The sequence below is a fragment of the Humulus lupulus genome, chromosome 7 (assembly GCF_963169125.1).
Source record: "Humulus lupulus chromosome 7, drHumLupu1.1, whole genome shotgun sequence".
NCBI lineage: Eukaryota > Viridiplantae > Streptophyta > Magnoliopsida > Rosales > Cannabaceae > Humulus > Humulus lupulus.
Window position 1 is genome coordinate 83,762,273 of NC_084799.1, and position 13,842 is coordinate 83,776,114.

General features: G+C 33.8%; 1 protein-coding gene and 1 long non-coding RNA gene across 3 annotated transcripts; both read left to right on the forward strand.

Annotated features, from left to right (window-relative positions):
* Positions 1-1,141: 1,141 nt before the first annotated feature.
* Positions 1,142-9,548, forward strand: LOC133788388 (protein SEMI-ROLLED LEAF 2). Of its 2 annotated transcripts, none has more exons than XM_062225856.1 (20): positions 1,142-1,499; positions 1,962-2,102; positions 2,754-2,828; positions 2,938-3,053; positions 3,509-3,623; positions 4,164-4,292; positions 4,402-4,449; positions 4,857-5,056; positions 5,203-5,399; positions 5,495-5,784; positions 5,870-6,016; positions 6,124-6,534; positions 6,643-6,792; positions 6,990-7,068; positions 7,164-7,288; positions 7,415-7,606; positions 8,132-8,272; positions 8,366-8,503; positions 8,775-8,981; positions 9,232-9,548. In XM_062225856.1, exons 2-20 carry the CDS (start codon positions 1,968-1,970, stop codon positions 9,346-9,348), a joined length of 3,012 nt encoding a protein of 1,003 aa, XP_062081840.1. In that variant the 5' UTR covers positions 1,142-1,499; positions 1,962-1,967; the 3' UTR covers positions 9,349-9,548. The 2 variants fall into 2 exon arrangements, with proteins under 2 accessions (XP_062081840.1, XP_062081841.1); XM_062225857.1 differs by having other exon boundaries at positions 1,965-2,102.
* A 349-nt stretch (positions 9,549-9,897) lies between these two features.
* Positions 9,898-13,542, forward strand: LOC133788389 (uncharacterized). Its single transcript, XR_009873206.1, has 3 exons — positions 9,898-11,880; positions 12,488-12,524; positions 12,981-13,542. It is a non-coding gene; the product is annotated as an uncharacterized LOC133788389 (long non-coding RNA).
* Positions 13,543-13,842: the final 300 nt, after the last annotated feature.

Genomic DNA, 13,842 nt, shown 5'->3' on the forward strand with positions numbered 1-13,842 from the left:
AGTACCACTGGTCATCCAAATTTTATCTTTGTACTAATTAATGCACATTTTGTTTTGTTTTGTTTTAAAAAAGTCAATAAGATTTAAAAAGATCACGTTGGATGCCAAAATAATCTATATTTTAAAATTTAAAGGCCAAATTGATATTCTTTGGAATAGCTTGCGGCCAACTTCTAGTATTTTATTACAAAGAGTGACAAAATAGGTTAGTTGCTGAAATATGAATATTTTGAAGTTCAGATGTCAAAATAAATAGGTTTAGGATAATAATTTTGGGGAAATAACTCTAAATAATACCCTTGAATGAATATTGTGTTCTGCATGTATGATGCTTGAAAAATTGCAAAATTTATTCTACAATGATTAATGGTACAAAAGTATAGCTCATATGTGATTAGTGATATTAATATATTCTACATAATCTTAATATGATTAATTTCATCATGATATTGTTTTATACATCTGACTCCACAAAACTATGTGTATTTTATAACACTACAGTATCACATAGTTCATCAAAATTATTAAAATCTAACTTTAGGCAAGTAAATTAATATATATTTAACATTAAAGTACAAAGGGTTAACTTAATCTAATTGACAGATTGGACGTATGATCTACATGTTGTCCAATAATGACTTTTTCACAACTTTGGTCCTGTATTTATGTATTAAATAAGACCAATAATGTAAGAATAACAAAGTTCAAAATGATATAAAATGTAATATTCAAATTGAAATTTTAGGAGTAAAAACAAAGTGATAAATTATGATATAGCGACAAGAAATAGGCGGTAAAAAGTGGCCACCTGTCTTCGGCTATGTTTCAGTTCAAAATAAAGCTGAGTACTAGCCTGAAAAAGTTCAAGTTAAAGGTCAAATGTTTCATTTTTTTTAATTGTATTTCTCCCCAAGCAAAGCCAAAAAGGTCTACTTCTTTCTTTGTTTTGTTTTAAAAATAGAGGGGGCTTAATTCATTTTTGCCTAGGTATAAAAGTAAAATCACTGTTACTTTCTGTAGTTTGAAATTCAAAGTTTTGGATTAATGTAATGAAATTCAAAACACTAGGGAAAGAAAAAATAACTCAATATCTGATTTTAATATTATTGAGGAAACCGAACTAGGGAGAAGAGATGAGAAGGTGGTCTAAATATTTGGTCTTCTTCAAAGTTCTGACACAAACCAAACCCAATAGTGATTAGTTAGTACACTTTTGCTAGCAGTGAAAGAAGAAAGCAAATTAACTGACACCTATCACGTGCTTTCCTTTTTAACTACCATTTAGCTCTCTCTCTCTCTCTCATATCCCATTTCTCATGTTTCAGTCACAATTATTTATTTATGTTTTTTTCGATGGTTTTGTTTAAAGAGTTTTATTTCAAAACTCGCCACTTTGCAGGGCAGTTTCCTCTTCATGATTCCTGTTACGTTCTCACTGTCTAAGCTTTTGTGACTGGTTTCAGTTTCACACTCCCCAGATCTGTCTTCAACTACCCAAGGTATCCATTTTTTTTATTCTCTTTTATTGCCTCTTTTGCTTTTGCTTGTCTTCCTTCTCACTCATTTATGTATTTCTCTGTTCCTCATTCGGGCTTTGCTTGGATTTTTCGAATAATTTTATTTGGGTATTGTTTGTTTTGTGTTGATACTCATTTCGCTACAAGAAAAGAAATGATCTTTGCGTTCGTTTTCCCTCTTTTTTAATTTCTATATGTACATTTTCTCTTACAGCTTTCATTGTGGATTTTGTGGGATTTTTTTCTTCTTCTTCTTCCATTCTTAAGTTTTGTCAAATTTTCGTGAAGTTTAAACTTTTTGGTATTTCCTAATCCGTTATATAGGCATTTGTATACGCTTCTGTGATTTGCATTGCATTGTTTTCTTTTTTGGTATTTGGTTCTTAAACCTTTTATGCATTTTTTTTGGGTTTCTAACTCTTGTTCCGTGTTTGGTTTCGTTAGTAGAAAATGGGTGTCATCTCCAGAAAGATATTCCCAGCATGTGGGAGCATGTGCGTATGCTGCCCTGCTTTGAGGTCAAGCTCTCGAAAACCCGTGAAGCGCTACAAAAAATTGCTTGCTGAAATTTTTCCTAAATCTCTTGTGAGTGTCTTTATCGTTTTTACGTTTCTAATTTAGTTGCTTTTCTTTACACAGACATTTTGTAAATTCATGCTTATGCCTAGTTTATCCCAACCTGACTGTTTGCTGATGTAATCCCAACCATGTATGATCATCACGTGTTAAATTCTTTATTTGTTGATAGTTAGGAGTTTCTGATTGATAATCTCCTGTGAGACCTGACGTTATTGATTCTTAGTTTTACATTTTAATGGGGTTGAATATTTAAAATTTTTGTTGTTGTTCATGTTGTGTTGCTTTTGGATCCTGTTTTTGATCTTGAAAAAATTTCAAGCATTTATCTTTCTATAACTCACTTTTTTTTTTCAAGATCTTAATGCATGGTTTTCCTGTTGGGTAGTGAAAGGGAAAAGTAGAAAATCACGTTAAGTGCTATCCCCTTCGAATGAAATAAACGGTGCTTTACATTCATCACTTTCAATTTTTCTGAGATATTACTATAGAAATCATGTGTGTTTTTAGATAAGTTTGTTCTGATTACCGGTCGTGGTCCAAGGTAGAGTGATTTCTGTAGGTCAATTGATTGTTCACATACAGTCACAATTATGTCCCCGTCAAAGAGTTCTCTTGTTAATAGCTGGGATAGAAGTTTGAATTTTTTAAACATTGCAGGATGGCCATCCAAATGAAAGAAAAATTGTTAAGCTATGTGAGTATGCTGCAAAAAATCCTGTTCGAATTCCAAAGGTATTGATTTTCACATCACTTTTCTGTTTGTGTTTGTGAGTACATGTGGACATAGCCTTGAGATTAGGGACTACTTCTGAGCTTTTAATACTTCTATTGTTTGCTATAGATTGCAAAATATCTTGAAGAAAGGTGTGACAAGGAGCTACGAAGTGAGCACATCAAGTTCCTCAGCATTGTTACAGAAACTTACAGCAAGTTGCTTTATCTGTGCAATGAGCAGATGTAAGTGCTTGTTTCCTCTCCTTTTGCATTTGAGTTTTTGTTTTATTGATGAGGTTCTTAGTTATTTATCAATAGAAATGTTTTTGTGGTTACAAAATACACTTTATGATGCTATGCCATATTTGGCCAATATCTTGGCAAGATCTCTAGGTCTGGTTTTAACATATCTGGTGTATTATACTGGTTAACCATTTTCTTTGTAAGTAAAGAGAATTTTAAGTGACATGCCTCATATAATTATTCCTGTAAAGTTCTCTTGACACCACTTTTAAGTTGACAAAGTACAATCTTGTTAAGTCACAGTTTTTGCCACTTGTTTTTTCTGTCATTTATCCAATGTATGCTATTTTTTTAGAAACATTTAATGCATGCATCTTTCAATTTCTTTTATACTGGGCCTGTTATTATTCATATTAAACACTATGCTTTTGTTGAATATCTTTTGCACTTTGCAGGGCCTACTTTGCTGTTAGCTTATTGAATGTGGTTACTGAACTTTTAGACAACTCTAAGCAAGATGCTGTGCAAATACTTGGCTGCCTAACACTGACGAGGTTCATTTATGCTCAGGTGAATTGCAACTCAGCTTTACTTTTTCTTTAAAGAACCATAGACACATGCTTGACAAGACAGCAGCTGTTTGGTTAGTGTAATCACTAATCAGTACAAGCATCCACAAAAACAAATTAGAGATTTCTTGTGAACTTGTAGCTTTAAGATGTCAGGAAGGTGTGAAATGTAAACATGATACACCACATTTATATTCGCCGATATTCCTTTTTTTTTTTTTTACTTTCATTGTGCTTTTAATTGTCATGTAGAAGATTGATTGATGCAGACTAGTGGTTCTGCTTTCAAATGTGATTTCCAGAGTTGGCAGAAAGTTTAGAGAATATTTTGCTGTAGATTTAACCACAAGGATGTATTCTTTTACCATTCATTATTGCATAAGGGAAATGCTGTCTTTGATAAAATCTGTTTGGTGTTGAAAGATTTATGTGAACGTATTGTTTGTAAATACTGTTCTGAATATTCTAGCAAACAGTGGCAGTAGTCTTCATTAATTTGTATTGTGTTCTAATGTTTGATGGATGGCCTGATTGTGAACAGACAGATGCAATGTACACGCACAACATTGAGGGGTTTGTACAGAAAGTATGTATGCTGGCTCGTGAAAAAGGGGAAGATCATCAAAAGCGCTGCTTGAGGGCATCAAGCTTGCAGTGCCTCTCTGCCATGGTAGCTTTGCAATTTGACTAGTGCTTTTCATTTCACTGCTCATGTTATGGTGGTAGTTGGAGGATAGGGTTCACTGTGTTGTTTATTTAACATGTTTGTACCTTGGCAGGTCTGGTTCATGGCAGAATTTTCGCATATTTTTGTTGATTTTGATGAGGTCAGTTATTTCATCTTATCTGTGTAGCTCTTATGAATCACTTCTCAGTGCATTTTCTGGTAGCTTGTATAAACTGTTGTGCTACATCTGAATTCTATGTGTCCCATTTTTGTTAAATTGGTTATGCAATTTGTTCTAAGCTAATGTTTTGACTCAAAGCTGATAGTCTAATTGATCAACGATTCAATGTTTGCAATGTAGCAGCATCTAAGTAGGGTTGTGCTCAATTGGCAACCAAAATTATTTGAACAAAAATTAATGCCCTACATATACATGTGTGTCTATCTCGCACAATGGAAAAGTTTTGCATCTTTTTTATAAGATTCCACCTGATATCTTGATATCTTTGTTCTTCAATTATGGTTTTAAAATTTACTGACCTGTGAAACTATTTCTTAAATCTGCAGATTGTACATGTCACTTTAGACAACTATGAGCTAGATGCACTTAATGAAGAAGACAATGAGAGATTGGAATCACAACATAATTGGGTGGATGAAGTAGTTCGAAGTGAAGGCAGAATTGGTGCAATCCTTGGTAGTGATGCTAGCCCTTGCTCCATGATTAGGCCACGACCAGAGAAGAAGGATCCTTCTCTTTTGTCAAGGTAATCAGCCTTTTAAGATTACAATTGACAACTTATTAGTCTAGATTTTCTTGAAAATTAGTTCATATTGTATTTTTATTTCCCTGAACATTTCAATTTCATTCTCTTTAAACACTTCCTGAGTATTGTTCCTTCTTCTTTTTCAGAGAAGAAACAGAGACACCGAAAGTATGGGCTCAAATTTGTATTCAGAGATTGGCAGAATTATCGAAGGAAAGCACAACCATGCGCCGAATATTGGACCCAATGTTTGTCTACTTTGACTCTGGACGGCACTGGGTTCCTCACCAAGGGCTGGCGTTGTTGGTTTTGTCTGATATGACTTACTTTATGGAGACATCGGGTATTTTCATTTCCTGGACATTTACGTGTCTGCTAACTATGCATGAACTAAAGACCTAAACTTCAATTAGCTACTAATTGCAACTTATGTTCCAGGGAACCAGCAGTTGATTTTAACTTATGTCATCCGCCATCTTGACCACAAAAATGTTTCACATGATCCCGAACTCAAATCTTATACAATCCAAGTTGCTACTGGTTTAGCTAGGCAAATCAGATCTGGAGCAATGCTGGCAGAAATTGGGTTTGTCTCTGATCTGTGCAGGCATCTAAGAAAAAGTCTTCAAGCCACTATTCAGCATGTGGGAGAGCAAGAGTCCAATTCCAACCTGAATATCATGCTTCAGAATTCCATAGAGGATTGCTTACTTGAAATTGCTAAAAGGGTAATTTTAGTGGTTTTATTGCTTTTTTGATATATATATAATTAATTCTTATAGCTACATGTTTAACATGTATGGTTTTTACTAGATTGGCAATGCACAGCCGCTATTTGACCTCATGGCAATTACTTTGGAGAAGCTGCCATCAGGAGCAGTTGCTAGGGCGACTATTGGATCATTGATTATTCTTGCTCATACAATATCATTGGCACTGGTCTTGTCACGCTCAAAGCAGGTATTATACGAGGTCTTTAGCTACTAAGTGTGCATAAAATTATATTAAACTCCCCTGACTGTGATTGAGTGCAGCATGCTAAATATTCGGATTTTTTTTTCACTTAGGTGTTCCCAGAATCTCTTCTTGTCCAACTCTTAAAGGTCATGTTACATCCAGATCTCGAGGTGCGTGTTGGAGCACACCAAATATTTTCTATTCTTCTTGTTCCAAGTTCTAATCGCCCACGACATGAAGTTGCATCTCTACGATCTGGTTTTCTTTACCAATCAAGAAGATGGCACTCGAATACTGCATCTGCCTTTGCTTCAATTACAGCCAGACTTGAGAAGCTCCGGAGGGAAAAGGATGGTGCCAAGACAGAAAAGAACGGTAATAATTTTCATGATGATAATGAAGAGAAAGACATTGTGGAGGAAGACTCCAAGCAGGGGCGAGGCCGCAAGAATTCCCCTAATTTTTACAAGATTAGCTCTATCATTGACAGGAAAGCTGGTTCAATTGGCTTAAATGAGGCAGTAAGCAATTCCCTCATTTTCACAAGAATCATATCGTAACTGGATAATGTATTTGAAATTGTGTAGTTTTGCTTATTTTTCTATCTTATGGTTTTTTGATTGGCTCAGGAACCATTTGTCATGAGGCTTAGTGAGGATCAAATTGTACATTTGCTGTCTGCTTTTTGGATACAAGCTTATCTCTCGGATAATCTTCCCTCAAATATTGAATCCATTGCTCATTCTTTCATTTTAACACTTATTTCCTCGCGCTTGAAGGTGATATGCTCTTTCTTATTTTCGTTTCCCCTTGTATATGTTTATGGGAGATCATGCTCATACTTCATACGATTCTTGACAGTGAATGTATTATTATCATTAATGTTGACATTCTGTCATACACTTTATTGCATTTTAGTGGAAATTCAAATGCAAGCTTTCATCTCTTACAAGGTTTTAAAATTGTGATTTTGCAGAATCCAACAGACAATTTTGTGGTCACCTTCTTCCAGCTTCTTTTGTCTCTCAGGAATATGTCTCTTGACCCTAACAACGGTGAGGCTGGTTAAAATCTTCTCTTTCAATTGTGAGGAAATTAGAAATTTTAATAATATTTGTTTCTTTCTCGTTTGTTTGTGGGGCTGGACCAGGGATTTTGCCACCAGCGTGCCAGAGATCTGTTTTGGTACTATCAATGGGCATGTTGATGTTTGCAGCTAAGATATATCACATTCCTGATCTGAATGATTTTCTCAAGTCATTGATTCCATACGATGTAAGTAACACCACAATTTTGTAGACTGCCAATAGTGTATGATTATATTTCTTGAGCATTCAGCCGAAGTCGCGACAAGTATAGTTTACTTCTAATTTTCTGTATTTATTATGTTCGGATATTCAGGTTGACCCTTATCTTGGTATTAGTGATGATCTTCAAGTATATGTAAAGCCTGATGCTGATGTGAGGGAATTCGGATCTGCTTCTGATAATCAGCTGGCTACATCAATTCTGTCCGAGTTGCGGAACAAAATATATGAAACTGAGAATATTGCGATCAACATCTTAGTTCAGAATTTGACGAACATTACCAAGGTATGACATTTTATTAACACCAGCAATCTGAGTTATTAATTTTAGGAAATGTTCGAGTGGTCCCCTCTAAAAGGAAACTACCAGTGTACCTGTTTGTGTTTTCGGTACGTGGATAGTTAGAATCCCATTTTTTTTATATTATTGTGTCCATTGTAGTTATAATATGTATCTTACCAATTTTCGGTAAATTCTGGATAATTTAAGATGCTGAAAACAGAGTTCAAATATTTCTGTTGCACGCACGCATGCAACAAAATATTTGAACCATGATTTTGGCAGCACCGTAAATTATTCGGAATTTTTCAAAAATTGGTGGGACGCTGCTATAACTACAATGTAATTGGTAGGACACCGTCATATAAAAAAATTGGGATAATCCAAGTGTCGAAAACACGTAGGAGTGCCCCGGTAGTCCCCTTTTAGGAGGAACTAGAATTAGCCATTAATTTTAACTCATTGTATTAATACCACAGCATTCTGAGTTATTAATTTTCAATCCTCATTTGCTTGTTTCTGCTTCTTAAGCTGGAGGCGGAAGATGTGCTAAAGCAACTTCAAGAATCATTCACACCTGATGATACATTCTCATTTGGTCCGCAATCTGCACTAGACCTTGACCATGATCAGATGGTTTCCCACTCCAAAGAATCCTTATCCTTTGATGGGGTATAATAATCTTTATTGTGTGTCTAGGGCGCTTGTTTGGAAGATAATGCAATGAAACTAAACAATTGTCCAATATTGTTGCTCAATCTGCAGGATTTTCCGACAAATTCTTTAGTTGAGGATGATGCGACTAGTGAATTATCTGTTGCAGATCTCTCTCGTTTCATTCCCAGAGTGCCATCATCTTCATCTGGCTCCCACATTATCAGCATTGGACAGCTTTTAGAATCTGTAATTACTTCTTCCTTTGGCAATTTAGCTTCTTTCTGTTCACTGCTATTACCACATGCACATGTATAAACAGAATGATTGAGCCTACTATTTCAACAATTGACAGTACTTGGTAGATTCATTACTATGAAAGGTCCAGTGCTTTAATCTAACTACTTGTATTTTATTTTAGCCTGTTTAAAACAAAGTTACTAAATGCTTGTATTTTTCAGTGAAAGACATGCCTAGATTTTTCCCTTGTCTATGTACTGAAGCAGACTTCTGTTTATAGGCACTTGAGGTAGCAGGTCATGTAGCAGGATCGTCTGTCTCTACATCACCCCTCCCGTACAATGCCATGGCCAGCCAGTGTGAAGCCCTTGGCACAGGTACAAGAAAAAAGCTCTCCAATTGGTTGGCCCACGAAAACTATCATGGCAAAGCAGCTGAAAAATCTTTTCCAGCTTTTCACACAAATAGCCGCAGAACCCTCCATCAGGTTAGTTTATGGGGCATAGCATAATACATGGTCCTCTCCCTCATGTCAATTTTCTAAACCACAAATTGAAAGTAGATAGCCTGCATTTTTGAAAGGAATAGTGGTGCTTTTGGTTTTCGACTCTTATTTAAAGCCAGAAGGCCTGAGTTTTTTAATTCTATTCTCACTTTGTTTTTGAAATTTTCAAATGTCACATTTCATATTGAAAAATAACAACTATTATAAAAAAGTTTTCATGCCATTCATACAGATAACAAGTGAAGGTGGTCCTGCCCAGGGAGCTGCATTTCCCCAGGATCCGTGGTTGTCAATGAGGCTGCCTCCTGCTAGTCCCTTTGACAACTTCCTCAAGGCAGCTGGCTGTTAAAAGCTACTATATATCTCACTCTTTGTCGAAGTGCTTAACAATGTTGTAAATCACTAGGAGATTCACTGTTTAAGTTTAGGATACAGCTAATAGCCTTTTATCATTAATTAACTAAGAAATCACTAAAAAGGGTTTCCAGTCCCTGGTGTTTGTATGCATTCTGTAGTTGGGTTAGTCTTATTTATTGCTATTTGGTATTATTTATCTCTTTCATCTCACATGGTTGGCTTACTGTTTAGAAATATTAACAGTAAAGACATCCACACCACACTACTATTCACTGTTGAATTGAAAATATAAATATTAATAGTTTAATGGTGTTAAAAGTTAAATGATAACATATGATTTAAACGGGTTTACAAACAGGTTACTGATTAAGAAACTGTGGTGAAATACATTATTTTGAGGAGTTATTTTAATTGAAAAAAATGGTTTATGTATATTTAAATGTTTCATAAGGAATTTTTTGGAGAGAAAATCAATTGAATTTAATGATTCATTATATCAATGAGATTTACTGGAGGATCGTTCACTATACGAAGTTTATCATCTTGCTCAAAATATTATCGTCGAGTAACGACGATTACTACCAAAAAATAAGAGTTTGAAATCAGAATGAATCCCAAGCAATAATGGCAAACTACCCAATTACACGTACGTTGATCTATGTAACCATGGACGTGAGAACTACGAATCAAACCTAATTCTTAATGTTTTTGTTGGGATAATTCTTAGAGATTAAATTTATTAGCACACGATGAAGCATGACACATCACATCCAAAGGGCCAGGTCAACGTTTTGTTAGTAAAAATGAAACTATATGAAGTCTTTCATTTTATTAGTCTGAATAGTTCAGGTAAATTTATAACAAGTAAAAATATTTTGGAGAAACAATTTAATTATCCTAATAGTATGGGGTACAAAATCTTATTTGTCTTTTAGATTTTAACAATAAAAATAAGGGGTTTTTTTTTTAATTATTATTTTACATTTTTTACCGTCCTTTACTTTTTTTTTTTACATTTTTACTAACTCAAGTTTTAAAAAATACGACTTTAATGTTTCAAAATTACAAAAATACGATTTACACTAAAAATCAACTCACAAAACATAACGTTAAAAAAACAACAAGAGAGCAACATGACAACATCCTCACAACAACACAGTGCAACCCATTGCAACTACAATAAAAAAAAAACAAAAAAACATCAAAAAAATTCATTCTTGTTATTTAAATTCCTTTATAAAACTGCTTTGTCTAAAATTATTTATACAGCTCAGCAAGATTACAACAGAAAATAACCAATCATTCAAGAACTAATCTCAACAGAATAATAGTTGCAACAGATTGTTAATATACTCAGAAGATCAAGTAGTATAAATAAGATGAAGAAGCTTATCAAACACATCAAGTGAGAGCCTTCTTCAAGATCTGAGTTTAAGCTCCAAGAATCCTCAAGTCTGAAAAAGTGTTTTGTTCCCCTCGTGAGGTGTTTTGTATAGAAAAGAGAGAGAGTCAGTAAGAAAGCTAAGGAAAGAGTGAAATAAACAGAGAGAGCAGGATAGATTGAGGCTTACCAGTCAAATTCTGTGACTTGGTGTAACTCCCATTTCTTTCTACAAATACATTACAACAATTATGAAAAATAAGAGAAGATATTTTTTTTATTCATACTTTTGAGTGCATTACAATGCTAACCGAATGTTAGAGCTATTAAGTAAAGTGGAAGAATAACTAATGAATATGCAACTATAACATTCATGGGCATTTCATTAGTATAATACCCATAGAATGATGCTAAATACAAGCAAACAATCACTAAAGTTATGAAAAATAAAGAGAAATTCATGTTTTGATGATGAATTTTATCTAGAAGGTTAAGAGATGAAGAAGTTGTGCAAATAAATGGTTGAAGGAACAAGTATTTATAGGACAAAAACTAGCCGTTTATGACCGTTGGTGAATAGTGATCATGACCGTTGGGGGTATAGTTGTTTTCTATTATGGGATTTTAACAATTCTAAGTTGTTGTAGTAACCAACAGGTGGGAATAATTAATTTATGGGTGTTAGAGAAACATTTTCAGAAAAGTTTGTGAGTCAAAAATGTTAAACTAAGTAATATAAGAAGATTGGGAAATTTTCTTTTTTTTACTATTCACCGGGTACTATTCATAGTGGGTCCCACAGTGGGGTCCGCAAGGGTCCCACAGCGGGGTCCACCCCATGGGTCCCACATGTTGATGCAGTAGTGATATAGTGATGACTTAAGCAAATTACTATGCTTGATATTTTGAATATTTTATTATTTTACTATGCTTGATATTTTTAATATTTTATTATTTTACTATGCAGCATAGTAACCCAATGTTTTCCTATAAATAGAGCCTTTCAGAATTCATTTTGAATTACGAAAAATCTTTCTTTCTCTCACTCTGCCTAAAATCTTCTTAACACTCTTTTAAAGTTTTAAATCTCTAAAATCTAGGCGAAGTTCTGTTTGTAACGCTAGCCTACGAAGACCTTTTTGGGTAAGCTCCTTCCCGAGCCTTTCAGTTCAGTTATTTAACTATTTTTATATATAGATTATTTTATCATGCCGTTATAATGCCAAAATTTATATATAGATTATGCTACTATATTTAAAAATTTATATATAGATTAATTTACTATGTCGTTATAATGTCAAAATTTATATATAGATTATTTTATCCTGCCATTATAATGCTAAAATTTATATATAGATTATTTTACTATGCCGTTATAATACCAAAATTTATATATAGATTTCTTTACCATGTCGTCATATTTTACAATGCTAAAATTGAAATATGAACTATTTTTTTATGTATCCTCATAATACTAAACTTATATAGGCTATGGTCATACTTTGGACTATTATTATGGACTTTTATAACCTTATTCCCTATTATTATGAACAAGTATTATGACCTGGGCTTTTTCGTATGACCATGACCACGACTTTTAGACCAAGACCTTGCCATGGACAAATATAGTATGACCATACGCCTGGACATAAAATAAGCAATAAAATAGGAAAAATGGGATAATAACAATTATAAGCTAACATTTCATAATGTAGATTTTATGTAAGTTAATAGTTTGTGTTTTTATCAGGAAGCTAACAATTTCGGTTGTTTTATCAAGACGCAAGGTAAGTAAAATCCTCATCTACAATACAAGTATTTTATGTGTCTTATGTGCATTTATATGCTTTATATGTTAATCTGTCATATTGTTCTTATGCATAAGTTATTTTCAAGAGTGTTATATTATGCATAAGCACGCTTAATGTTCCCAGACAAGTTATTGAAAACGTTAAAGTAGAGGTGCTGCTTGGGAGACCTAAGTCCCAAAAATGTAAGGAGGGAGATGTACGTCCCTATATGATGAATGTTTATGCGGGAAATTCCCTATTATCATGTTTATGTTCAGGTGGGAATGTGATTCCCTATGTAATGCCGGCAGCAGCATCCTCTAGGGCCCAAAAGAAAGGAAAGTGAAAGAAAGAAAGAAAATACATAACATGTTGCACGTTTATTTTAATGCATATGAGGTAGTTATTCTGCTTACTGAGCCTTAGCTCATCAGTTAATGTTTTGTATTGTAGGTAAGAGGCCCCAAATATAAATCGTTGATGAGTATACGTGGAGCCAACATGACTGTACATATGGGGCTGACCTGAAGGGAGTGGAGTTCTGCTATGCTATTTTATAAATAAACAAGAAACTTGGTTTTATTATATTTCATTAAAAGTATTTTGTGAACTTTATCATTTACTTAAAGCTTTAAAAGTATTTTATGAACTTTGTAATTTACATAAAGCTTTTCAATTTATCAGTTGGATACATTTTCATTTCTACGTTAAGGTGTAGTAACGTCACGAAAATGATTTATAAAAGTATTAAGATTTGTATGTAAGATAAAGTTTTTATTTAGTTGTGAGTATTGTGTGGTTTGAGGTTATAAACATTATTTATGTATTGTTTAATAAAGTTTTTGTAAATTCAGAATTTCAGTATTGTCGTATTTAGGTTAAAATTTGTTTTTACACTATACATGTATGTTAAGAAAGGAGGTCGTTACAGAGTGGTATCAGAGCGGTTCGGTTTTGAAGACAATCCCATATGTACAAGCATGATGGTAAGCGTGGTACTCATCAAGTAAGTCCTTATGAATATATATATATATATATTAGCGTTAAATTTAATCCCTTAGCAAAGTTATATCTAGCGCTACTTGACGTGTAAATAAGTGATATGGTGATTTACTTTCAAGAAAGTTTTATTCATGGTAATCATCCCAACTCATGACCTTTTAGAATTGAAGAATGGAAGGACATGCAGCTGGAGAGCCTACTGCAGAGCAAACTATTCCAAATGTTGCTGAGCTAATGCGAAGATTTCAAGAAGAAAGGGAGAAAAACCAACGGTTAGAAGAGTTACTAGAACAATTCCTAAGGCAACAAAGAA

Bases quoted from the DNA above. Each gene is read 5' to 3' on its own strand.
- LOC133788388 (XM_062225856.1), top strand. From the start codon at position 1,968: ATGGGTGTCATCTCCAGAAAGATATTCCCAGCATGTGGGAGCATGTGC. The intron at 2,829-2,937 runs GTATTGATTTTC...TGTTTGCTATAG, and splicing joins ATCCTGTTCGAATTCCAAAG to ATTGCAAAATATCTTGAAGA. The intron at 8,273-8,365 runs GTATAATAATCT...CTCAATCTGCAG, and splicing joins AATCCTTATCCTTTGATGGG to GATTTTCCGACAAATTCTTT.